This window comes from Miniopterus natalensis, chromosome 18, assembly GCF_054644295.1.
Source record: "Miniopterus natalensis isolate mMinNat1 chromosome 18, mMinNat1.hap1, whole genome shotgun sequence".
Lineage (NCBI taxonomy): Eukaryota > Metazoa > Chordata > Mammalia > Chiroptera > Miniopteridae > Miniopterus > Miniopterus natalensis.
Genome location: NC_142098.1, coordinates 10,126,855 through 10,152,523, shown reverse-complemented (window position 1 = coordinate 10,152,523; position 25,669 = coordinate 10,126,855). Strand labels below are relative to the sequence as shown.

Here is a 25,669-nt window from a genome sequence, read left to right as displayed (position 1 = left end):
AGAGCTCAAGAGCTTTCCAGTTTTGTTTTTTCCCCTAACTTAAAATTAACAGAACCAACAGTGCTATTTGATGCCATAGCAGATGTCACAGTACTTGTAGCGAATATTCAACAATTCAAGCTTTTTTTGTTCCAGACCAATACAAGGTACCACTGGCATCTCAGAAACTGCACAGGGAGGGAGGGAGAAACCGTGTGTTGGGGATAGCTTTGAAATGAACCAGGCTCGGCTTATGCTTCAATTACCGAACAAAAGACAATCCTGGGGGACCTCTCTCTGAACCAGTCCAAGAAGCAAACTCTTTTGTTTGGGATCAGATAAATACTGTATTGGAGCATAGTGGGTGTGCAGCAGTAAGGGTCTGCCTGGGGATGGAAGGGGAAGAAAAAAAGAACCCAAAGACCCCAGCATGGTTCCAGTCAAACCACTTCACCAATGGTTAAAACCTATTCTAAGGGAGCCTTGTGAAGTTCACTATAGGTGAATGAGAAACCCCCTTTAATTATTAAGAAACAAAACAAAACAAAGAACACCTCAGAGTCACTCACCGTTAAGATATTTTTCTTCATCGGTACAGCCAACAAATACATTGAAAGGATATTTATGCTAAATTGTAAATCAGCTCAGACTCCCACCTTCCCCCAATCTATGGGTATCCTAAGGGAACCAGATTCTGGCTGCAAAGGACCTCAGAGCAGAGGGTACCGAGGAGTGTTAACTAACCTGTCTCAGTCAGATCCCAGATGCCTGAATATGTATGTGAAGGTCGTAAACATGCTGGAAAGAAGCTACCTTACAAAGGAGGTCGTTTTATCCCTAGCTGAACATAAAGTGGTCCTTTCCTAAATGCCTATTTGGTAGTCCCTTGTTTAATTTTGTGTTTTGGCTTTATACAGCCCTAAGCACCAAAAGCTAAAAGAAAAAAGGGAGACAATTAGTGGGCCCAGCATTTATTAATACAAGGAATAAAAGTGGGCTTGCTATACAAACGCAGAGATGACGTCTAATCCTTTCTACCAAAGGGATCAACACCAACTTTTCAAAATCCTCTGTGTACTTCATCATTCTAAACTATAACAGCAGCTAACCCAAACATCACATACACACTCTATATAAAAAATCTAGACACCCACAGGTATAAAGACAGATGGATCTTACATTTTGGCCACAATGACCAAACTGTATTAGGGTCTCTGTATGTTTGAAAGATCTCCAAATTTCATGTGAAGGTTTGAATTTTCAAATAGTATTCCATATAAAATTCCAACAAAGCATGCCTTTAGATAGTTTCCTGGAATTCACTGTAATCTTTCACAGAAAAGTTTCAAGTTTGTTATTTCTATTTTCATCTCTCTAAAGATTCTCCCAATGAATCCATTAAAGAACTTCCCAGCAAAGTACAGGTATAGGACCAAAAGAAAAAGTTTTCCTAAGAAAGTAGGAACACTTCCTCCAACTTAAGATACTCAAATTGCAAAGACTTTCTGACCTTCTCCCTCATGTAGTTAACTGGTCTGAAAATTTCTGAGTAAGAAGGAAAAAACGAGGAGGAAGGAAAATAGCTCCAATCCCCTTAGGTCAACACTTGAAACAACAAGGATGAGGAGACATATTTGAAGGTGTGGCATTAGTATCCCCACCCCCACCTACCTTTACCATTAATAAACAAGATTACAGAACAGAAAAAGGAAGCCACTGAAATTCTGTGGTTCAAATAGAATTGTAACAATCACCAGTGAAATTCTGTTCAAGTGAACAACTGTAAATTTCTAAAGCACACTGACAATACGCAGGGCGTCACCCAGAAGTCAAACTTTTACAGATCCCTGGTGAGCTCTGTTCTGCCTTCTGCCAGGTTCACTGGGCTGCTGAGAAGACCACGTAATATCACTGGTGGGAAAGTGCTTTTAAGAGTTAAGAATGAGAGGCTATGTGATACTGGGCAATTACCGTCCCCTAGTCTCTATCCTTCTGAGGCAGAGCTGGATCCTGGCTGCCTTCCCAGCCCACCATCACCATCCTCCTGGCTCCTCTCTCCTCACTGAGATCCACTTCCCTTGCCCCATGCTGTAAGACTTCTCCCATATATTCATTTTTACGGCCACAGCTCTCACCTCTAGACCAGTCACTCTGGAAATTTCTGTCCGAACCTATTCTCTGAGCAGTGTTTCTTATCCTATCCCTTAATGTTTCAGGGGCATTTCCACCGTGATGTCTTGCCAGAACATCAAAAACTAATAAGAACTCTCAACCCTCAGTCTAGTTAATCTTCCTAATTTCTTGGCCTTGACCAATAGTACCAATCCTTCTCCTTGAGTCATTTCTGAACATCTTTCTTAAGCCCACCAAGGGTGCCAGATGTTTTAATCCAAATGTCTCTCATACATCATTGCTTCCTCTGTTTTCTTGGCCACCAACCTGGTCCTGGCCATCATCACTGTGGATGGACTACAACTGCCTCTGAATACTTCAGCAGGTATCTTTCCACTGGCCAAGTCATCACTTCCATAAGTGTTTCCACACCCTCCCTCCTTCCTTTTGACATTTACCTGCTCAAAAAAGTTCAACAGCAAGCACTACCTATACGCCACTGCTTGGCAGTCACTCCTTCCACATCTGATGCCCCCTCCTTGACAGATTTTATTTCTTAGCATATAACCTGCCTTTGGTCAGGTTATTACTCTCATATCCTCATTTACTTTCTGTGAGCTAAACCCACTTAACCTTTCAAGGCCTATTCAGATCCTGTCTACTCCAGGGGGTCTTCCTCAACTACCCCCAAAATTCACTCATCACCACCCCCTCCCTCTCCTCTGAACTCCCACGGCATTTAGGATCCCATGCCATCCCCATTCAACTTTGCCTGTCACTTCACACTGCTTTGGACAGTTTAATCCTATCATAGGAATGGTAGGCTTGGCTCTCCAGGTAGAGGACAATGAGCTTTCAGAGGGCAGCACCTGCAATTTATCAGTGCCTACCACACTGCTGTCCTTATGAGCACTCAACAAAACCACTTCGCTGATTTTTATTACTGTTCATTATGCCCCACCCAAAGTAGATGCAAGCAACTACTTAAAGGGGCACTAAATATAAATATTACTTTTGCTTGTTGTTTGTTCTTGCAAATCTTTTCAGCTCCCAGAGATAAGTGCAGCCTTAGGTAGTAAGACAAATGCTGATGTGGTTCTTGGCCAATGTGAAGAAGCACCAAACTCTTCTTTGTGACTAAGAATCATTACCAATAGTATTCAATTCTCAAAGTCAGCTTCCTTCTCAGTTGCATCTAGAGCCAAGGAGTTTCAGGGAAAATGAGATGGTCCTGGCTCAAAGTCAGGGGTGTGGTAGTCACAGCTGATATGTCCTGAAAAACCAGCTGAGAATGAATAGGCAATTTGCTAATTTTATCAGTGGCATTTCACCTTGAGGACTGTTTTAAGTGAGGACCACTGCTCCATGTATGCCCACAAACCAGAGTGGGAGCAGGGTTTAGAGACACAGCATCTATCAAGACTTAGTATTTACAGAGGCGGAACAAATGATTTTGGCAAGAACATGTAGATTACATGAAGAAGTTCTACCTTAATAAAAAAATAAATAAAATAATAAAGTATATGAAGACTTATCAGAGTCACAGCCTTAAAATTTCAGGGGCAATTCATTTCCTTGTGGCACAGATTAAGAAAATAAGGCACAGAGAAACTCAGATTCTGGCCAAGGTCACTCAGGATCTGGGTTGCTTGCTTATAGGGCTCTTTGCACAGCACTATGAAACACTGTACCAAGAAAAACTGCTTGGTGTGCACCTGAGCCCAGGTTTCATGGACTCTTAAGTTATTACATGGGTGAGGGAGGGTGGTAGACACAAAAGAACAGCTTCTAGCTTGCTAATTCTTGGTACCAACATACTTTACACAACAGAGGTATTTATTACCAGGTTGACTGTAAATAAAATTCTTTTAAACAAATTCTATTTTAAACTAAGCAAGGAAGCTGTTACTTGAAAAAGTCCTAAAGCTCGACATCACTCCAAGATTTCTTTTATAAGTGCAGATATTGAGAGTTTGGATTTGCTTACTAAAGCGGGCTCCATCATATTATTACTATTATTTTAGATTAAATACACTAAAACCTTAATTTTCATATAATTTTTTTGCTGCACGTATTTATTATTTCTGCTATTGGCTGGAAAACACTGATGAGGCCAAAAAAATTTAAAAATTTAAAAAAAAAGGACTCAATAGAAAGAAAAAAAATACTAAAATTATCTGACCCTCAATGATTTAAACAAGGGGAAAACTGTATTCTGTTATCTGGTCAGAATTTCAAATTCACTGACATACAAAACACACATTCCTGAAATTTTTTTATGAAGAAAAATTGTAGGCAGCATTCTATTTTCTCATTAATCCCTATTATAAAGTTGAATATGGCATTACTCAAAGCAATACATAAAATCTGAAATCAAGATATAATAAAATTATATTCAAGGATATAGCCTTTAAAAAAAGAGCCAGAGCACAAATTACATAAGAAATAATAACAAAGTGAATTTGGAACAGAAAACATGGTGATGCCCAGTACGGTGCTGGTCCTACGTGAAGCGGGAGAGAGGAGAGAAGAGGCAGTGCCTTGCATCAGCCACTACTCAGGTCAGGACCGACAGCCAAGGCAAGTGAGGTGAGGGGCCTTGTCTCAGCCCAGGAGCTTATGCTGCCCTGTAACAAAACACCAGGTCAGGTCTTCATCTCTGCACTGCACCCTTCTCATCTCTAGAATAGAAACACAAGAATCTGTAATTCTAAAGTAGTGTTTTGAAAATTAGGCTGATTTGTAAATCTGCTTTTCCCATATCATTCTTCTCTCTGCTGGCCTTCCAACAGTGACGTGGGTAGAAATCATTTTTAAACCAATGGTTAAGTTTGATTAACATGCTTCTTACCACTAAGTTCCCCAGCACACTATTGAGGTGACTAACGTTGATTAAAACAAACATTCCCACTTCTGCTACTTTGCCATCTCAGATCCTGGGCATGTCAAATAGCCGAACCCTCTCAGGTAAATCTAAAACACTGAAAATCTAATGAAGGTAGGACTACATTATATTCATTAGGGTGCTGAATAAAGCATCATGCTCAGGGTTAAGTGCTGAACATTTCCTGATTAACCTAAAAGTTGCTGAGGGTCGTTACTCAGAAGCTCTAAAATGTCTGCACAGATTGTTCTCCAACTTGGGTGCTTCTTGGCAAATTTACATTTAGAATTTAATCCGAGTGTTCCTGTATAGCTACCTACATATTATTTGAGCCTAATCTAATTAAATTCTATTTAATGTCCCATAAGGCTACCTACAAATGATTTCTAAAAGCAAGAGAGGTATAATCAAGTTTAGTGGAAAGTGTACTGAAGTTGGAGTCAAAAGAACTGAGTTCTAGGTAACTCTACACAAGTCAGGTACATTGTGCCTCAGTTTTCTTATTTGTAAAATGGGAAAATGTCACCACACCTATATGAAGTAAGAACACTAAATTTTCAACTGTCTATACAATAGGATTACTCTTCAAAGCAAAGAGAAGTCATTTCAAATGATTTCTAAAACACAGGCTGCACATTTTAATACATTTTTCAAATATGCAGAATGATTTAGACATTTCCAAGGAAATACTTTTTCTGCCTTTCTGCTTTCTCCCATGGCATCTGTTGTTACTAGCAGCTAAGGAAAATTAAAATCTAATGTCATTAACAGTAGACCCCAGATCCCCAGCACTCACTTAATGAGGGAGGTGGGGGTACAGAGAGAAGCAAATGAAAAGGTAAACAAAATGAGGATGAGCAGAGCTGAGGAGAAAGGCAGAGAAAATCGGGTTAGTGAAGAAAAACAACAAGTCCATCTTTCATCTCTCCTGGCTCCTACTGATGGCAGACGGTGTATTTAATCTGCTGAGAGACCAGATTTAAGGCCTCCCTTTGGCATAGTCCGTCCATGAATTATTAACATTTGCAGGCGCGGTAGCACATCCGCTCAGAGCGATCAGAGGATAATGCCGATTACCAAGGTGGGATTATTAATCCCTCCACTTCCCTTTCCTGTCTCCCCCTCTTCATTCCCTCTGGGCTTTGACTGCTTTTAAGGCAGTGTATTTTGAGCTACATCCTCGGTATCACAGTCAATTCCTCCATGGTGAAAAACTAATCAATGACCAATTATAAGTCATAAGTTTTTAATATATGTAAGTTTAAACATACATTTTATTGTCTGCTGTGTCCCTGATGAAGCAAAGATAAAAACAAGGACGGTAACAAATTCTTTATGGACTCAAATAAATAATAAATATACTGCTTTGCAGGTTGAAAGTTCAGCATTGACACACAGGTGGATTAAGTTTAAAAGTGGGCACATGGCTGGAAAAGCAGGGTTTACCGACACTAGACTTCTGTAATCACTTAACCTGGTGGATCTCAAACTGGAGGGCTTGTTTAAACACAAACTCTGGGACCCCCATCTCCAGATACTTGGGTCCTGTAGGTCTGGGGTGGAGCCTAGAATTTGTATTTCTAACAAGTTCCGTGGTGATGCTGAAGCTAGTCTGGACCCCACACTTTGGAATCACTAAGAAAAAACTTCTTTCCGGTTGCCAAAGGTATTCAGGGCATGAGGAGAATGGAGAAGGAAATTAAAACCAACCAGAGGTAGAAAGCTAATACAAAGACCGATGAGATTTACAGCTCCTTTCCCTAGAAAAACTGAGATGCCTGAAGGGCTCTGCAATATGTCTGCTGCTCCAAAATAAACCCCAGTCCATCACACTCCCCCTCCCCCCAAAAATGAGCTAGTAGGATGAATAGGTAACAAATGGTGAAGAACACATATAAAGCTGGGGGCTAGATCACTTTATAAATTCATTCCTAAAACATGAGAAACAAAATTAAATATCCCTTGGTCATTTTCTTCCCCATCGTCTTCTCTACTTAGGATTTGGCTTTAATGTATAATCAATCCTTTCGCTATGTACTATAACAGAAAACTTTTACACACTCTCGATATCAAGCTGAGTCAGGCACCAAAAACACAAAAGTAGAATACAAGTAGAAGCTTTGGGCAAGGGCCAAAAATAAGGAAATGCAACTTCAGAGTAACCATTAAAAGAGCCAAATATGAGCAGGTTAGCTAGATGGAGAAACTAAATTCCACTTCTTTGGGGTTTGCAAATGCAGAAAACGTGTGAGGAAGAGGCCCACATCTGGCAGAAAGCAAGGCCAGGCTCCCACAGCCAGTCTCTCCAACCCGCCCAGTACCACCTCACATTTGGATGGTGCTCACTTTACAGCAAAGGCAGCTTCGGTGGGTCCAGGCTGCCAGGCTGCAGGAATCAACCCAACAGCCATGATTTCACAGCTAACACCTGATCGGAAAAAAGGAGGTATGCTCCATTAGAAATGGCTGCTCTGGGTGACAGCCAGTCCAAAAGGCTGGGGAGAGAGGGGCAGAGAAAGAGGGATGCAAAAAAAAACAAAAACAGAGAAAAGCAAGAATGAAAGGAAGGAGAAAAGACCAAAAGAAAAAGGAAGAAGGGAGGATGGTCAGAAGAAGGGAAGAAAATAGGGAGGGTGAGACAGCGAAACACTGGCAAAACAAAAACAAACAAAAGACCTCTCCCCCAATCTGCTCTAGACCCTGACAGTCCAGTTCCCCTAGTTTCAAATATGACATTTGTTCCAGTCTGCCACTTTGCATTTGCTTGGCACCAATGACCTACCCAGACAACATAAACAAGGTTCAAAGGCCCTACGGTAAAAATCTCAGGGAACCCTGAGCCCCTTCACCTAAAGGACATCTGTAAACTATGTCAGCAGCAGTAACAAATATCAGCACCACTTTTTGTTCCAAAATGTAGCTGAGATGGAAAAAATGAGGTCTGTCACCCCTCAGTTTACAGTAATACTCTTCTAAGTAGCATTTTCATCCCTACAATTGATTTCATTAACCAGCAAACCTTTCACATGGAAAGGAATAAATGGAAATGTCACTTCAAAGAAAACAGGTAAGAAAAGGTCCGAGAGGAAAAGACCAAAACATCAAGAAACTTGACCAGTGGCCAAAGAACTACCTTAGTGTCTTTGCAGTCCACCCCTTGATGCCTTCTGCAGCAAGGCATGATGACAGTAAGAATACAGGGCAAGTTACTTTACGTATCTGGGTTCAAGTTCCACCTTAGATTGCAACCAATCTCTCTATCTTGGTCTCAACCTCTTCCCTCCTAATAAAGATAACACCCATTCAACCCACCTCAAACACTGCAGTGAAGAACCAGGTGTTGATGAACAAATGGAAGGATTCCAACAGTGTGCCCCTCACATTCACATAAAATTCCTGGCTTGTTACTTACTACTTCTAAATCTTCCAAATTAGGACAAAGTCACAGAACTTTCTCAATAACCATTCTTCCAAATGGTTTGAGGGGGACAGTGAAATGATGTAATGAAATCTACATGTCTCAGGTCGCTTTTAGCACATTAGGAAGCTTCTCCATTACAGAATAAAGGAAGAGTTGGTTCATTTATAGAAACTGAGTAATTCTGAACAATACCAGGCACTTAAAAAATGTATCTTCATTGCCCTGGCTGGTTTTGCTCAGTGGTTAGAGTGAAGGGTCCCGGGTTCAATTTCACCAAGGGCATGAATCTCGGTTGCAGACTTGATCCCTGGTTGGGGAACATATGGGAGGCAACCAATAGATGTCTCTCTCATACATCGATGTTTGTTTCTCCCCCTCCCCCTCTGAAAAGCAATGGAAAAAATATCCTCTGATGAGGATAAAAAAAATTTTTTTTAGATATATTTTTATTGATTTCAGAGAGGAAGGGAGAAGGAGAGAAAGAGCGAGAAACAGCAGTGATGAGAAAGTCATTGATCAGCTGCCTCCTGAAGCCCCCTCTCCCACCAGGGATCAAGCCCACAATCCAGGCATGTGCCCTGACCGGGAATCAAACTGCAATCTCCTGGATCACTGGTCAATGCTCAACCGTTGAGCCACACCGGCGGGGCAATAGTAGCCACTTTTTAAATTTATTTTATTTTTGTTTCAAATATTACAGGTGTCCCTTTTTCTCCCCAATGACCCGTTCCACCCCGTCCCATCCCCCTCCCCAGTCCCTCTCCCCACCACTGTCTATGTCCTCGGGTTGTACATATATGCATATAAATTCTTTGGTTACTCTCTCCCCCTCCACCCACCCGCCCTCCTCCATCCTTCTGACATTCGTCAGTCTCATCTATGCTTCCATGTCATTGAATCTATTCTGTTCATCAGTTTATTAAGTTCTTTAGATTAATAATAGTCACTTTTATAGTCTATTTCTAACAAATGCTTCATGGACTAATTCCTCACTTCTCTGTTAAAATAAATCTATTTTCTTTGTCATTTCAAACAGATATTCTACAGTCTCAAGTACCTGGTCCATACAATTTAACACTCCCAAAATGGTGCCTGCCCAGCAACTTTGAGAGGCAATATAGCCGTCAAGAAGATGCTATGGAGCCATTTTTCAAGTTCTCTAAATTAAGCATGTCTTAGTTTTGTAATTAGGGAGAAAAGTGAATTTTCCTCTTAAAGCCATTCAGTTCTCATTCACATTCTCAAAATCCCAAGTGTAATGTTTCCTTGTCATCTAACTCCTTCAGCCCTCACTCAAAAAGGGAGGCTCACCCTCTATTCCAGTCAAGAGGTGTCTGGGTTGTGGATGAAGAGGGCGAAAGTCTGTTATAGACAATGACTACATCTCCCCCAACCACTCTAAGCCCAGCTCCCTCCGAAAGCAGGACATTGTACCAGCCCTCAGCTAGATTCTAATTTCAACGTCATGCTAGGAGAATGCCATCAGATACACGCTAAGGGCCACTTATGCGCAGTGCTTAGCTGGGACCTACTTTGCAACACCACCATGACTTTTTGGTTCCCTGCTTGGTCTTCTCTTTGAAATTTGTTATGTTCGTCTGCATTTATTTAAAAGAGCCAGTTAATCCAAAGGGTACAAATCTGTATGACTTCAGGTATTAGCATTCTGTTGAATGTCAACCCCTCACTCCTATGCTGTCTCCAAACAAATAGTTTTGCTGTATAGAGAAATTCTTTCCTATATTCTGGAGCAAAGACAAAGTTAAGGGCTTTGTCTGTATCTTTAAAAACCAAACGCACATAATACCCTTAGACAGCCAAATCATATTATAAGATGCAAGATTTCAGCATTCCGGCACACTGCCAGAGCTTAATGGCCAGTCAGACGCTAAGTAAGGAAATGGTTCTGCATTAAATCTACAAATAAGTCAACAATCAATAGTTCAGGATTACAGTAAAAATTTGATGTGCCCTTTAAATTGCTTCTAGCAACATCCTTCTAACTCAAACTCAGCTTCAGAAGCAAAACAAAACAAAGATGATCAAGCAGAAGCTGAACACAACCAATTTTCAAAGCACAAAGCCTTGGCATTTCAAAACTAAAAGCTGCTCCAGGATTTCACAGAAATCCTTTACTGTGTACCTGTAGGGCAGCAAACCTGAGACATAACAGGCTGAGCTTTAGACAGTAAATTAAACTGACAGCTCAGAAAGCAGAAAAGTATGGCAAAAAGCAAGCACCTGGAGAAGATAAACAGATGAAAGGTTTGGCCTTCCTATAAAGCTCATCTCCCCCCCAAAGCCAGCAGGGGTTTGTACCAAGATCTGGAAAGCACATTCCAGCTTCTCCCCTAATCAACGCTGTTTTATTACTAAGCTTATGTAAATAAGAGCAATGCCCACCACACCCAGAAAGAGCTTTCTTTTCTTTATTTTGCTCTAAATGAACACTCAATTATACTTCTATCTCATACTTCCACTACCTCTCTTCTTCAAATATATCCTGAAAATTCACTCCTTTACTAAAATGCTTAGTCTGCAAGTGAAATTTAAAACCTAGGGGGCTGAACTCAAACCAACAGAAGGGAGTTCAAATCTGATCCACCTTGCCTCTGAGGCCTTAGGTTCCTTATCAGTGAAATGCGGAGAACAGCATCCGCCTCAGGTGGTTAATGAAAGCATTAAATGAAGAAACCCAGAAAGTGTTTGGTACAGTGTCTGAACATAATAAACGTTCAGTAAATCTTAGCTTTGCCCATTTGATTTTTAGCTGGCAGAAAAGAGAAGACAGGAATTCAAACTAGTCTTTGGTGCTATGTTTCACTGTAGCATCAGGGAACACTTCAAACAAAAGAAGGGAAGGGGAAGGGAGGGAGGAAACACAGCTACTTAAACTAGCTACTCCAGGTTTGAATGAAGGAATGCCAGTCCGCAAACACTCTGTTCCCTGTCTGAAAGATAAGGACAACAACTGAGAATAAGCATTCGGAAATTTACAGCAATCTGACAGCGTAACTTTAAATCTACTGAACTTAATCTTAAAAACCAGGGCTTGTAGTCTACATGTCTTCTATTTCATTTTTTCTTGGTTAATTTATTTTTATTATATTTTATGAAAGTATCTCAGTTTGACATAATATTGGGGGGGGGGGGGGTAGAAGCTTGTTGAGAAGCACTGATTCAGTAGAGCACCTTTTGAATGAACACCACCCAGCACCATACTCCTTCATGAAGACATCTGGGCAGTCTGGGATCTCATCACACAACCAAGTGCTACTGTGAATGCCCCTAAGCCTTCAAGGATCCGCCAGGCCCTGCTATTTGAGACGGGTCCTGCGGAGACAGACTGATACATACTGTGGATAAGAGAGACCTAATAAGAGATGAGAAATTACTCCCAGATAATATCACACCAGTGTGTTTTGGTAACTGGAGCAAATCAAGTATATTATAACCAACCTTCCATGGCAGTTTCTACCTGTCCCTTAGATAGTGACAGCATTTTAAAATAGACCAAAAAACCCAACCACCCCCTTTTTTTTAAAGAAAAGGGAGGAGTGGAGGATACTGTCCCCTCATATAGCCTTTAGCTCATGCCATTCAAAGAAATAAAACAAATTGTGTAGTAATAATAATATCAGCCAGTCAACCCACAGTGCCTATGTATGTTCTGCTGACCTAATCTTCCCCCGTTTTATAAATGAAATAGCCCAGTCCTAGTTGTGAAGACGCTTTCTAAGTCAAGGGTTCTTTCTGTACAATTTCTTGAGAGCTGTGTCACGCCCAGCTTTGGTCAGCAGATCCGGCTACAGTGCTTCAAGTGCTGCAGTTTTCTGGAAAGCACAGGCAGGGTTTTGCTGAAGTCATCTCAGCCTCACAGCCGCTCCACTGTAAAAAGTGAGGACTCGCCCTTCCTTCCTCCAGGATAATTAAGGTGGGATGTGCATGGCTAAGGATCACTGCCGATTGATCGTTAGTGCTGCAGACCAGGGGCTGCCAGCAACCTGAACTTGGGGGACTTGCTCAACCTCTCCATGTCTAGAGTGCAAGATGGAAGCAAGTATTTGTGAAACAGGAAAACACTTAAAAAGAAAGCAACACACACCAGGTCTGAGAGCTCTGCAGCAAGAGAAATTCCAAGCACTGGTCTTGTCAGTAGAGGATGCTGCCCATCCTACCTCCCAGCTGCTTTTCCTGGTCCCCATCACACAAACCAACAAAAAAGCAAAACCAAGAATCTGCCCTGTTGGAGCCCTTCCCTCAGTTCCTTCACAGATTGTAGAGACAGTGGGAACCCGGGTCCCAAAGTTTTGCAACTCAGGAACCACACTTTGCAACCACCACCCATGGACGGAGCCAAATCAAGCTGCAGGCTTGGATCGAGCATTTCAAAATGGAAATAGATTACCGGGCACGGTGGCAAGCAGATCAAAGTGGCACACAGTATCAAGGGCTGCCGTTTCGGAATGAGAGACTGGTCTACAGTAATGTACTCAAGGGATGTTTTACCCCTCACTTAAATCACACCTACTCCAGTAACAAACAGTTCGCAGATGAAAAGACCCACCCATTCCTGGTTCCTGAAACCAAGCAATTTAAAGATGATGACGTATGTTCCCCATCTCCTGAGTGCTGGGGCATCAATAGATATTGGCAGGTAAAGAGACACCTCGTGAAGGAGGAAGGATGACTCAGCTCCAGTTCAACAGCATCAGGGCCTGGCCAATATTTGAAGTGCTCTATTAAATTGTTAGATAAATACTTTAGCCCTGGGCTTCTCCCAAAAAACTCTTACAGGACCATTCCAAGTTCTTCAAGTAATTGATACTTCCTTGCTCAATGCAGGATATTAGAAACCTCTGAGAAGACAAAACAGCCTGTCATTTCCTACTTGCTCCAAATGCATTCAGCATCCATTTCTTTGCTTTGTGAGAGCCCTGCATTCATAAGGGTAAATGGACAAGTCAAACCTGAAATCTTATATCCTTGGCTCATTTAAAAGCAGTTTTTCACATTTTCCACAGACAATGCCTTTAACACCCATTTTATTTCCAGAGTTACCATTTTTAATTCCATTCAAAGGAGACTTTAATGTAATCACATACTTTGCCACCAGACACAGAGCCTACCTTTTTCCTTATCACAGACAGGCAGAACAATTCAGTCATTTCAGCACTGACCACAGCCGTCAGCATCAGACTACCTCATTACAAAGGCAGAACAGGACGGCACATTAACCTGCTTCTGTGAAGACAATTATTTTTTTCTTTTTTACATGTTTACTGGCTTTTACCAGCTCTGAGATTTACACTGGGTCAGGATTTAATGAAAAGGAACAGCAAATATGTTTATCGAGTGGAGGTAATGTGGACACTGCAGTGTTCATCCGGGAGATCAAGCCTGGCCCGACTCCTGCCCTGAACAAGAACATGGTCACAGCAAGATGTGCCTTTCCCACATATGCACTTCAGCGGCTACAACTGAATCCTGGCTTAAAATATACCTGGTGTTTGTTCCAGGAAAGGGTTTCTTTCTAACAGAATTTGGATACAGTGAAAATGGATTCATTTGCTAGTGAACCTTAGAGAATTAACTATGGGTTAAGTCCAGAATAGGCAGCTGTTACAAGCTGGGAAAGTGCAAGATTCAAATATCCATTGAAGTCCTTTAAAACCTCAAGAAAGGTTACCATGAAGTTCCCTTAGGGGCAAGAGGACTATAACAAAGGAGGTCAATAAACACACCTGCTTAAATAAAAACCTTCACACTATTACATTCCATGCAACAGTCTCTTATCTTTTCATATGTGAAAGCATTTAAAGAGCAGTCTCATTCCTTCGGAGTTCATCAATTCAGAATTTCTAATCCCCCATTTGGCCTTGGTCACCATTACGTGCAGAAAAGCCTGCTTAAGCATATTCACAGCAGAAACAATATGGAAGTCAGGTGTTTTTCCTACGTGGACCATTTCTCAGAATTGTTATACAAGTTATCAGTATGCAAGTAGATGCAACTCTTAGGCATGAACCTCATCTCTTCCTTAAATTTACTAGAGCAGCTCTGGTAAGACTTCTTCTTGGTACACATGCCTAGCAGTTTCAATTTCCAGAAACAGATGAAAATGACAACTACATTTCTTTAAAAGTAATCCCGGAATTAAGCTACGGTTTGCTCATGCAGAATGCACTTTCCCTCAACTGATTCAAGCAAGGAAAAGCTTACTGTGCTTTTTCCTTGATATTAATATTTTGCTAGTAAGCTTCCCAAAGAGCTGCTATTAGCACACTAATCATTCTAGGCAAGTCTAACTCTCTGACAAACTGCCACAGGATTTCTGAAACCAATTCCCACCAAGAACTTGCCAGTGCAACAAACACACAATCAGCAAGCAACACAACCACTCTTTCTCTTAGCTACTATATACAGTTGCATTTAAGCTGCAGTATCTTAATTCCAAATATATAAAGTCAAAAGATAAACCATGAAAATAACAATTTAGGTTATATAACAATAAGAGGTTATGCCACCAGTGTGATTCATTTTTATACTTACCAAAGCTATTTAGTTTCTTCTGATTACTTAAAAGATAAGGTAAGAGTGGTTTGGACACACTACATTTCCAAGGCCAAGAACAGAAAAAGGAAGGAAATAATGAATATTTTATTACAGACACAGTGTGGTAAGCAAAACAAGGTTTTATCCAGTCAATTATTACTGCACCATTAGTCTTATACATGACAGATCAGTTTTCCTGACTTTAATTTTCTTATAGTTATTTTATTCTCTGTTTAAGACTTTGTTTTCTCTTTATCCACACAGGACAGATTTTTCCATCTGGGAATTTAGACAGATTATGAAGAACTTCAGTATAGGATCTTTTTCTGGGTTTTTTTCAGAATGTGCTAAATTTTTACTTATCTAAGATTTGAATTGGCTGCTAAATCAATTCCAACAACATATTCTAATTTCTGTTTACTTTGTGAGGAAACATTCAGAAAGTTTTGTTTTTTCGTAAGTAGTAAAGCCAACATACTAAATTTGGAGGTCATGGGGAGGAAAGATCTGAGAAGACAATTAAAGGTGTGGCATCTAAGAGAAGCCTCATAGTGTTAGAGTGAAATTAGGGCTTGGACATTTCAGAGGTGCTACTCCATGCTAAAGGGAGGTGGTAAGCAAAGGTCTAACATATAAAAGAAAAAAGAAAAGGTTAGGCCATCTGGTTGGCTGAAGCAGAAACACACACACACACACACACACACACACACACCCCACACACACACACACACACACAAGTTAGCTCTTCCTACCTTAGAAAAGTACAATTTGATCCTACTTATACTTACACTAAAAACTAGGTATTTAATACTTTACAAAGCAGACTGTTTCTAGCGGAAAAATGTCTCTACAGAAATCTCTCAAACACACTGCTGTCCTGGATTTAGGGTAGGCCCTAAACCAGTGACTAGTAGAGCCCTTACAAAAGGAAGAAGAGGTAGATTTGACTGACACAAGGAAAAACCTGGGGAGGAAGAGGCAGAGACTGGACTTATGTGGCCACGAACCAAGGAATGCCAGGAGCCACCAGTGGCAGGAAGAGGATTCTCCCCAAGAGCTTTCGGAGAGAGTACGGTGCTGCCAACACCTTAATTTCAAACTCTGGCCTCCAGAACTGTGAGAGGTAAATTTCTAATGTTTAGGCCACTGAGTTTGTGGTAATTTGTTGTGGCAGCCCTAGGAATCTAATGCAATAAGTTTAGCAATAATATTATTATATTTTGATCTAATGTCATTAGGAAATATGATGGCCTAGTGCTGAGAAACTGCAGCTCCCATTTTTATGATCAACTCAGGCTACTTCTGCACAGCCTTCTTGAAATCTACAAGTATCTAGTGAAAAAGCTCAGAATATAACTGAACTGTGTAAATCTGCACTTTATTACTATATAGGACACGTCAGCCATGGTGCATTAGATCTGTTCAGATCATAATAAAGATGTGCAATCTGTCCTCAATATTTTTTCCAAAGAGAGAAGTGAGCAAGCAGGTCTCTGAGAGGACTTGTGCTCACAAGCACCTTGAAGTCACTTATAATACAGCAGGACAGTCGTTTTGGTAACATATCCTGTTAGTAGTTCTTGTTCTTCATCTCTACTATACAAATGTGTAGGCCTTCTTTATGACCATTTCCAAATAATAAAATCAATAAACATTTAAAAAAATTATACTAGCATCAGCCATACATATATTTAAATGTCTTTTTCTTCTTTTAATATGTTACCTTTGCTGGCCGCAGCAATCTTCTCCCCCCCCCCCAACTAAGGATATATATATATATATATATATATATATATATATATATATATATATATATATATATATATATACACACACACACACACACACACACACACATATATATTTTAATCCTCACCAGAGCATACTTTTTTCCATTGCTTTTTCAGAGAGAGTAAAAGGGGAGGGGGTGGGGGTGGGGAGAGAGAGAAACATCGATGTGGAAGAGACATATCAGTTGGTTGCCTCCCGAATGTGCCCTGACCAGGGCTGGGGATTGAGCCTGCAACCAAGGTACGTGCCCTTCGCTGGAATCAAACCCGGGACCCTTCAGTCTAGAGGCTCTAACCACTGAACCAAACTAGCTAGGGCCACAGCAATCTTTTAAAAATGTATTCTCAGTGTATGCCAACCAACATCACTGACTATGACAAACAAAAAAGTAACAAGCCCAGCCGGTGTGGCTCAGCAGTTGAGCATCGATCTAGGATCCAGGAAATGGCAGTTCGATTCCCGGTCTGGGCACATGCCTATGTTTCAGGCTCCATCCCAGTAGGGAGCATGCAGGAGGCAGCCGATCAGTGACTCACTCTCATCATTGATGCTTCTATCTCTCTCTCCCTTCTCCCTTCCTCTCTCTGAAATCAATAAAGACATATTAAAAAAAAAAAGTAACAACAAAAAACCCGTAGTAATTTCAAACTCCATTAGAAACAGAAGAAAATATGACCAGTGTTTACCAAACAGAAAAGGACTATCCTTGTATCTGTAGATGCAAATTTATAAGTAATGCAAACAATGCAGGCTTGTAAGTAATACAAACAAGGAATGGTACAAAGTCTTGGAGCCCGGCCAGGTGTGGCTCAGTGGTTGAGTGTCGACCTAGGATCCAGGCGATTGGGGTTCGATTCCTAGTCAGGGCACATGCCCGGGTTGTGGGCTCGATCAATAACTCTCTCATCATTGATGTTTCTATCTCTCTCTCTCCCTCTCCTTTCCTCTCTCTGAAATCAATAAAGATATATTTTAAAAAACAACAACAAAAAAAACAAAGTCTTGGAAAGCATCTGTTAAGGATCCTCCAGCATTTCCTTTTGTGAATTTATAACCTGACATAAATTCACTCTAGTGGTACTCAGCTCATAGGATTAAGGTACACTCTCATCTCAAAAACCACACTGGTTGGAAAACAAAAGCTCAAACACAAAAGTCCATCGGATTTATGGTATGTGAATTATATCTCAATAAAGCTGTTAAAATAAATGAGAAAAAATATGTCCATCAAAAAGTATACTTGGATTTTCTGAAAACAAAAAACTGAAAATTTCCAAGTTAACTCTTCTTGGATAATGAACACACTATAAGAAGAAGAAAAGACCACTCCATACTAAGGGTAAAAGCTGGTTTGGTTCTTCTTACGTTTGACTACCAAATAAGAAGTCAGACAAGGACATGACACCACTGTGCGTACAGGAAGTTTGCACATAGGTCAGCTAAGCCACACAATACAACTTAAAGTTTCTAATCCCTACTAACAGAGCCATCTCAGATCAAGCCAAAGTCTCAGCCCTTTAAAAGTTAACTTTTCTCCTTTAAAGCCTTTGCTGGCAAGAAGATGAAGTCAATAGAGGAGTTATTTGGAAACTGGTAAGTTTTTACTTCAGGTCTAGATGCTCAATTCCCAATTAATCCAGTTATCTTGGATTGACATTTTGCATTTCTGAAGCTATTCCAAAAAAGCCCAACTGAGAGGTAAAATTGTGAAATGGAAGCAAACTTCCTCTCAAAATTCAAAGATTTCTCAGTGGCCAGGACCAAAACTCTTAGCCATGCTCATTCCCAATCAAAAAACACTAATGTGACCAAGTGTGCACTGCTAGGAAACCATCTGATGGGGGGGAGGGGGTTGAAGGGGAGTGTTCATAGGTCAGAATAAATGATGGTTATGAACTCAATGCATTCAGGACTCTGTCATTTACATCTCAAAGCAAACAAACGGAGTAGTACCTCAGAGGGAACTCATGAAGTACATCAGTAAATGTGGTTGAGTATTCCAAATATAGATTTTAAATATGTCAAAATTTAAAAAGCAGTTAGTTTTTAAAAAAAAAAACAACTTCTGCCCAGATGGGCGTGGCTCAGCGGTTGAGCGTCGACCTAGGATCCAGGCAATCAGGGTTCGATTCCCGGTCAGGGCACATGTCCGGGGTTGTGGGCTCGATCAATGACTCTCATCATTGATGTTTCTGTCTCTCTCTCTCCCTCTCCTTTCCTCTCTCTGAAATCAGTAAAGGTATATTTAAAAAAAATAAATAAAAAACAAAACAAAAAACACACAACTTCTTTGGTATTTTAAACATCAAAAACAACAAACAACAACCCCTCAGCAAGTGCCGTGTCTTTCTGTACTATTGGGATACTCCCCACAATAAATGGTGATTATCCAAATTATTTGAGTTCTATCCCATTCACCCACTTCACTCCTGTTGTAAGTATTTGTTTATAGAGTGCCAAGCAGTTGAAATAGAAAGAGAGGAGGGGAAGAGCTAAAACCAAAAGAAAAAAAAAAAAGATTAAGTGTCAAGTTAAGTATGTATAAATGGCATTGTAAGATGGCATGGAAATAAGAAGGTATCTATAAGGTGACAGGTAAATGTGATTTAGTACATAAAACTAGAAAAAAAAACTGGATTTCCATACTCTGGGAATATATCAGTAACAGGAAAAAAAAAGAAAAAGAATTGTCTACATTATTCAACTCCTTACTCAAAGTACAGGGTTTTAGGTTTCTGAATTAGAATAAAGTGAATTGTGGCCATTAGATGGATTAAAACAGCTCTTGGAAAGGGTAGTGGGGTAGAAAGTATTTATTCAAATAGAACCCAAACAGTAACACAATTAGTACCCATTTGTACTAGGATTTGCCTTTGTAGGATCTGGGTCCTTTCGATTCAAAGGTAAATCAATAATAAAAATGGTACTTCGCTGTCCCTTTACTCTAACACAAATGCAGTGCTCATACACTCACCAGTTTCTGATTAGGTTAAAATAGCAATCAACTGTGCCAGTGGCATATTAGGTTAAATGAGACTGGAGTGCTCTATTAGACAATTTCCTGGTGCCACTAATGTAGCCAAATACTTCCTAGAAATCGATGAGTAGGTTTTAGTAAACAGTACTCTAAGTTTCCCCAGCTCTTTGCCCACAAATGTTAAGTGAGATGTAGAAAAGGAATGTGGAATACAAATAGTAAAATTATTTGAAACTAGCAAAGAAAGCAAGAAACATACAACTAATGTCTCTGTGTCTTGGATTAGGCCCAAGGAAGGAAGGAAAACCTGTTCTCACAATAACAACAATCTAAGAGTGCAGGTCGGAACTGCTTCCTTAAATTCAGCCTCTCAGAGCACTCTGAAAATAACCCAATATTCCCCACTAAGCCTCCCAAGCTGAGTCTCCCATTCTCTGGACATCTGAGAAAGAAGAGAATTGACAAAGAAATCTGGAATTCCCAAAATCAGGTGGTCAACAAAGGGCCAGGGCCTTCAGTCTGGGTTGCATGCTCAGGGTTCCACCTGCAACAACAGTCCAGGCACCTGGCAGCCCTTACCTGAATGTCTGTGTCCTTCACAGGCTCAAGAGGTTCAAAGGTGGTGGCCGCACTCAGGCTCTCCAAGCGCTGGGAAATGTGAGATATGTCAAGTCCCCGAGACCCAAGGAGAACTGACCTATATGAGGATACAGGGCAGGGAGGAAAAAGTAGGATTAAGACACCTAGTAAGTTTCATAAAACACTAGAGAGTATTTTTTATCCAGAACTTTATGCTGCCTAGACATTTTTACATAGTTGTTTTATACCTTTCCATAAAGATCTATCCCCTGAAACAACAGACACAACACTGCATTTGGTAGCAAGAGAGAAAGTTCTGATTGTGCCTGAATTAGAGTAAGGGACTTGTCAATAACATGAGGCCCGGCCAGGCGTGGCTCAGTGGTTGAGCATCGACCTATGATTCAGGAAACTGCGGTTCAATTCCTGGTCAGGGTACATGCCCGGGTTGCGGGCCTAATCCCCAGTGGGGGGTGTGCAGGAGACAGCTGATTAACAACTCTCTTATCATTGATGTTTCTATCTCTCTCTTTCTCTCTCTCGCTCCCTTCCTCTCTGAAATCAATAAAGATATATTTAAAAAAAAAAAGAATAACATGAGTATATCAGTAAAATAATAAGCCAGACTGCTCCAAACGTTTTCCAGCGAAGATCATGAGACAGATGATATTCTCAATCCCCATTTTAGAGATAGGGAAATTACAGTGCAAAGAAGTTATTAACCAACTAATCCAGTCACACCGCCAGCAAAAAGCAGCCACTCAAGCTCCAGAGCACAAATTTTTTTTTTTTTTTTTAAATATTACAGATGTCCCTTTTTCTCCCCAATGACCCGTTCCACCCCGTTCCATCGCCCTCCCCAGTCCTTCTCCCCACCACTGTCCCTGTCCTTGGGTTGTGCATATATGCATATAAATTCTCTGGTTACTCTCTCTCCCTCCATCCACCCACCCTCCTCCATTCCTCTGACATTCATCAGTCCGATCTATGCTTCCATGTCACTGAATCTATTCTGTTCATCAGTTTATTAAGTTCTTTAGATTCCACGTATAAGCGAGATCATGCAGAGCACAAATTCTTAACCACCATCCTACATTTACAGCTTCTATAAAGACAGATAACAGTGAAACACAAAATTTTAGAAGATTCAAGTGTAACCTAGCCCTAACTTTGTTTATTAGTTGAGGAAACTAAAAGTCCAGGGTAATCAATGGTTGACAAAGGGCAGTCAAACCAGAATCCAAGGCCAGCTCTCCAAGGTTTCTCTTCAAAAACCAATCACGTGCCATACATTTTCAAGTTCCCTCTCTGCTGCCCAGTCCAATAATACAGGAGGCTGTCACCTGACTAATAAATGTTTTTGAAGAGAGATGGGAATAATACAGTTAGCTTTAGTTTTACTTACTGGGGCAATGTAACAATGGAAGAGTAAAAAAACAAAATCACAGAACCTCACTGATATCTAGAGCACTCTCTGGAAGAAAGAAACTAGAGGAATTAGATTGTTTAGATTTTTGCTTTTAGATTATGATTTAGTACCCCAAAGTTCCACTGACAAAATCTGTGTGCCTTCTGAGTAACTCAGAAGAAGCTAGACCGCTTGGCAGCATAAGTAGCCCTAACACCTATGAGTGTGACACCTAAAACTTCCAATCCTGAACAGACTTACTGGAGAAGAGAAAGGGCTTCTCATGTTTATTTCTATCCTACCAAGTACTACAGAAATAGATGATGTACACCCAGAGGGCTCCCCACTGTAGATTTTTGTCTCCTCCATGTAGACAGGTCAGCTGTAATGCCACCCCTGGGGCTTCCCCTCCAGGTTACCCTGTCAGGTAGATAATCTTGCCTCTCCTAACAATCCTTAACAGCTAACTTTCTAATACAGCGGCTCCCTGCCCCGGTTGCTCCTTAGAATCTCCTAGGCAACTTTTCTCCCAAGGATATAACACCCTCCTCCTTCCTTTTTTATAACAGTTTTACTGAGATATAATTCATACACCATACAATTAGTCCATTTAAAGTGTAGAATTTAGTGGGTTTTAGTATATTCACAGAGTTGTACAACCATCACCACAATCAATTTTAGAACACCTATGACAATCCTTTGAATACTGAAAAGTGCCCCTAGACTGTGAGGGAGTCTTACTGACCAAGCTGAATTTGAATTATGGCTTGGCCACTTGCTATCTTACGTTCCTCAATTATAAAAGGGAGATAATAACACTTATTTCACAGGGTTATTTTAAGAAGAAATTATATAAGGCATGTAATGTGCTTGGCACAGTGCCTCACAAGTAGTAAGTTCTTAAAAAGGTGGCTTAGTAGTATTATCAGAAGCAGCTATATTTGCTGTGTAACTCTGGGAAAATAAATGTTTGTATATGCCTGCACATACACGGAGAAAAGTGTGAAGGAATAGGCAAATTAATACCACTGGTTATCTCTGGAGTATAAAATAGGGGAGAAAGAGTGATTGTTGGCTTTCTCTCTGTACACTTCCAGGTTGTTTGGCATTTGAATGGAAAAACCCAATGAGGCATCTCAGGTGGGAGAAGAGGCAGGGATACAATTGACGACAGGTACCCATGGAAGGTGCCACAGCTACTGATGATATTCTATGTCTCAACTGTGAGATGCGAACATGGGTATTCACCCATTTTATTATTTGCACCAGGAGTCAGCAAACTTATTCTGAATAGGCTGACAGTAAATATTTCAGGCTCTGCAGGCCATACAGTTTCTGTCATAGCTACTCAGCTCAGCAACTGCAGCACAAAAGCAGCATAGACAATACATAAACAAGCATGGCTGTGTTCTGGCTTTGGCTCGTGGGTCATAGCCTGCCCACCCCGATGAACAACTTTACTTATGTTATGCATTTTCTTCTTCATTTGTGAAGAAATTTAACAATTTAAAAATATTAAACACACAGAAGCAAAAAGTCATCAAATCTGTTCCCTAAAATGAAAAATCCAACAGTGTATTTAAACAAATTAATTCAGCACCAAACAATTTAATCTTAAAGCTATAATCTAATTTTAACTAAAATCTTTAAGACAGAATTTTCTTTCAAAATTTATTTCATGTAAGAAAAAATTCCTACTCTGTTCTCTCTACTACCTGCATCCTGTACTAAAATATTCACAGTGCATTTTATGTCTCTGTCAAGATGATGGAAAAATACAGTCATCAGCCCTTTGGTTTCTTTTTAAGTACCTGTCCCCCGCCCTATACCCATTCTTTCAATATTCTAACTTCCTCCTCCCTAAAATAATGAATTTTAGGTAGAAAAAGATGAGGAAGAATGGAAATTTACAAGAGAACATGAGTGACAATTGTTACCAAGAAAACATTTTCCCTTTTTGCTCCTAATAGGCTATAAAGCTGAAGCAATTAAATTATAACTATAGCAACTCAGCTGGCATCATGGTACTTTGGCTGCAGCAGCATCCTTGCACACCAGCACAGAGCCTGCACACTCAAGACTGGGGAACTGCAGGCCAGGGAGAGCAGCAATAAGGAGCCAACAGGGAGGGCGAGTTAGCAGAAATGTCTAATGGCTGGCTGGGGTGTTGGGAAACAGAGTAGGGGAGCAGTTGGCTGCACGTAGCTATAAGGCTGGATAGGTCAAAATCCTGCCAGGGTTCCGCTGACTTGCCTTTACCAACAGAACCAAAACTGACTAGTACTATTTTTAAAAATAAACTTCCGGGGAGGCCTACAGAAGAATTTCTACAACATACTGACTTGGAAGAGCAGCCAAAACATTCAGCTTTCAAGATTATTTGGAGAAAGAATGTAGCCCTTATACTAGCTCCTGGGACATTTATTACATATCCAAGACAATGTACCCATGTTAACATCAGCACTTAGGTCTTTCTCAAGTTCAGTTCAGAAACTGACAACTTCCCACATCTCCACACAGAATCTCTGACTTTCCAGACCCACAGAGATCACAAATAACAGCACCCCTCCACCTTCACATGTGCTCTGGAGTCAGCCTGTCTGGGTTTGAATCCTGGCTCACCACTCACCAGTTGTGTGATCTGAGAATTACGTGCCCTCTCTGAGCCTCAGCTGCTCAACTGTAATAAGGGGACAACAGTCCTAGTATTCGTTGTGAGGATTAAGCAAAATCTTAAGTCTAGCCAAGTAGTCAGTAAATCGTACCTCTTATAAAAAGCAGCAAGATTTTTTCTGCCTCCCAAAATTTTGGCTCCTTGAGGGCAAGGACCATGTCTAATTAATGGTCAGAGCCCAGAGAAGGCCCAGGCCTGGCACAGTAGGGACCCCAAACACGTGTCTGTGGAATCAACAGCCCAGCCTACGTTGTGCGATAGCAGCAGCCACTGGCCGGCAACAGTCAGCACTTTTCTGCAGCTGCACTCTCTGGCGCTCACCTACTTTCCTGTTCTACAATCCACTGGCAGGCACTGCACTGCCAAGGTCTCTAGGAGGCAGCCTATAGGGTCACTGACAATAAGCAGACAGAATCACTCATTTGAATGGCTTCTCGCCACTCACTGCACATCAGTTTCTTACAAGTGCTCTTAAAAACACTGCTCATCGCTGAGTGTTCTCTGGTGCAGAAAGTAACACTGAACTGTGTGGACTAATATACTTACAGAAGCCATTATGACCCAATAGTCAGTGAGCCCAAGCAGGAACTTCTGTGACTGGTCTCTGCATGACAAAACTCTTTGCCCCTTCCCATCTTGATTGTCTTTGCTTGTGATGCGGGCTCACAGATTGGTCAGAAAGAAAGGCTAGAAAACCCGGGCAGGGAGACAAAGCAAGGAGGCTGATCTGTTTACAAAACCTCTCCAAGTTCCCAAGAATCTGGCTTGAAAGTATCATTTATAAACTGCATCCAAATTCAAGACAGGAAAGAAGAAATGGATTCTGCTCCCAACCACCCAGCACCAATGCTGCTTCCCCACTAGTACTCACGCCTTGACATCAGCTGTCTCCTGGGATGTGCGTGTGAGGGTACGGGAACGAAGGCGTTCGCCCGCCTGCTGGATCTCCTGCAGGTTCCGTTCCACATGGGGAAGCTCTGAGATGCCCTCAGTCTCAGCAGCAAGCTGTTCAGCTTGCTGAAGGAGCTCATCAAACCCATCAGTATCCATTGGCAGTGCAAATCCTAGAGGGGGGAGAAAAAAGGAGACCTCAACCAAGAGAAAGATAGGCTTCAAACACTACCTGAATCTGTTACAAGCTTAATGAAACACAAGGACTTTTTGTAAATAGACAAGGAGACAGCTCATCAAGAGGATTTGTTCCTGAACATACACCAAGAACAGGCCTGAGAGAGAAAATGAGTCAGACAGTGAACAGATCATTTCTGTGCATAGTGACAGCCCAAGAT

The 25,669-nt window shown here is 41.0% G+C and overlaps 1 protein-coding gene across 1 annotated transcript in view; it reads right to left on the bottom strand.

Annotated features, from left to right (window-relative positions):
- The window catches only part of NUP93 (nucleoporin 93), a 96,117-nt gene that overhangs the window by 54,497 nt on the left and 15,951 nt on the right, over positions 1 to 25,669 (bottom strand). The window contains exons 2-3 of the mRNA XM_087827165.1: positions 25,252 to 25,444; positions 20,299 to 20,416 (exon numbers count right to left, since the gene is read on the bottom strand). Coding sequence (XP_087683291.1) covers positions 20,299 to 20,416; positions 25,252 to 25,430 — 297 coding nt within the window. The 5' untranslated portion in view covers positions 25,431 to 25,444. The remainder of the gene's footprint in view (positions 1 to 20,298; positions 20,417 to 25,251; positions 25,445 to 25,669) is intronic.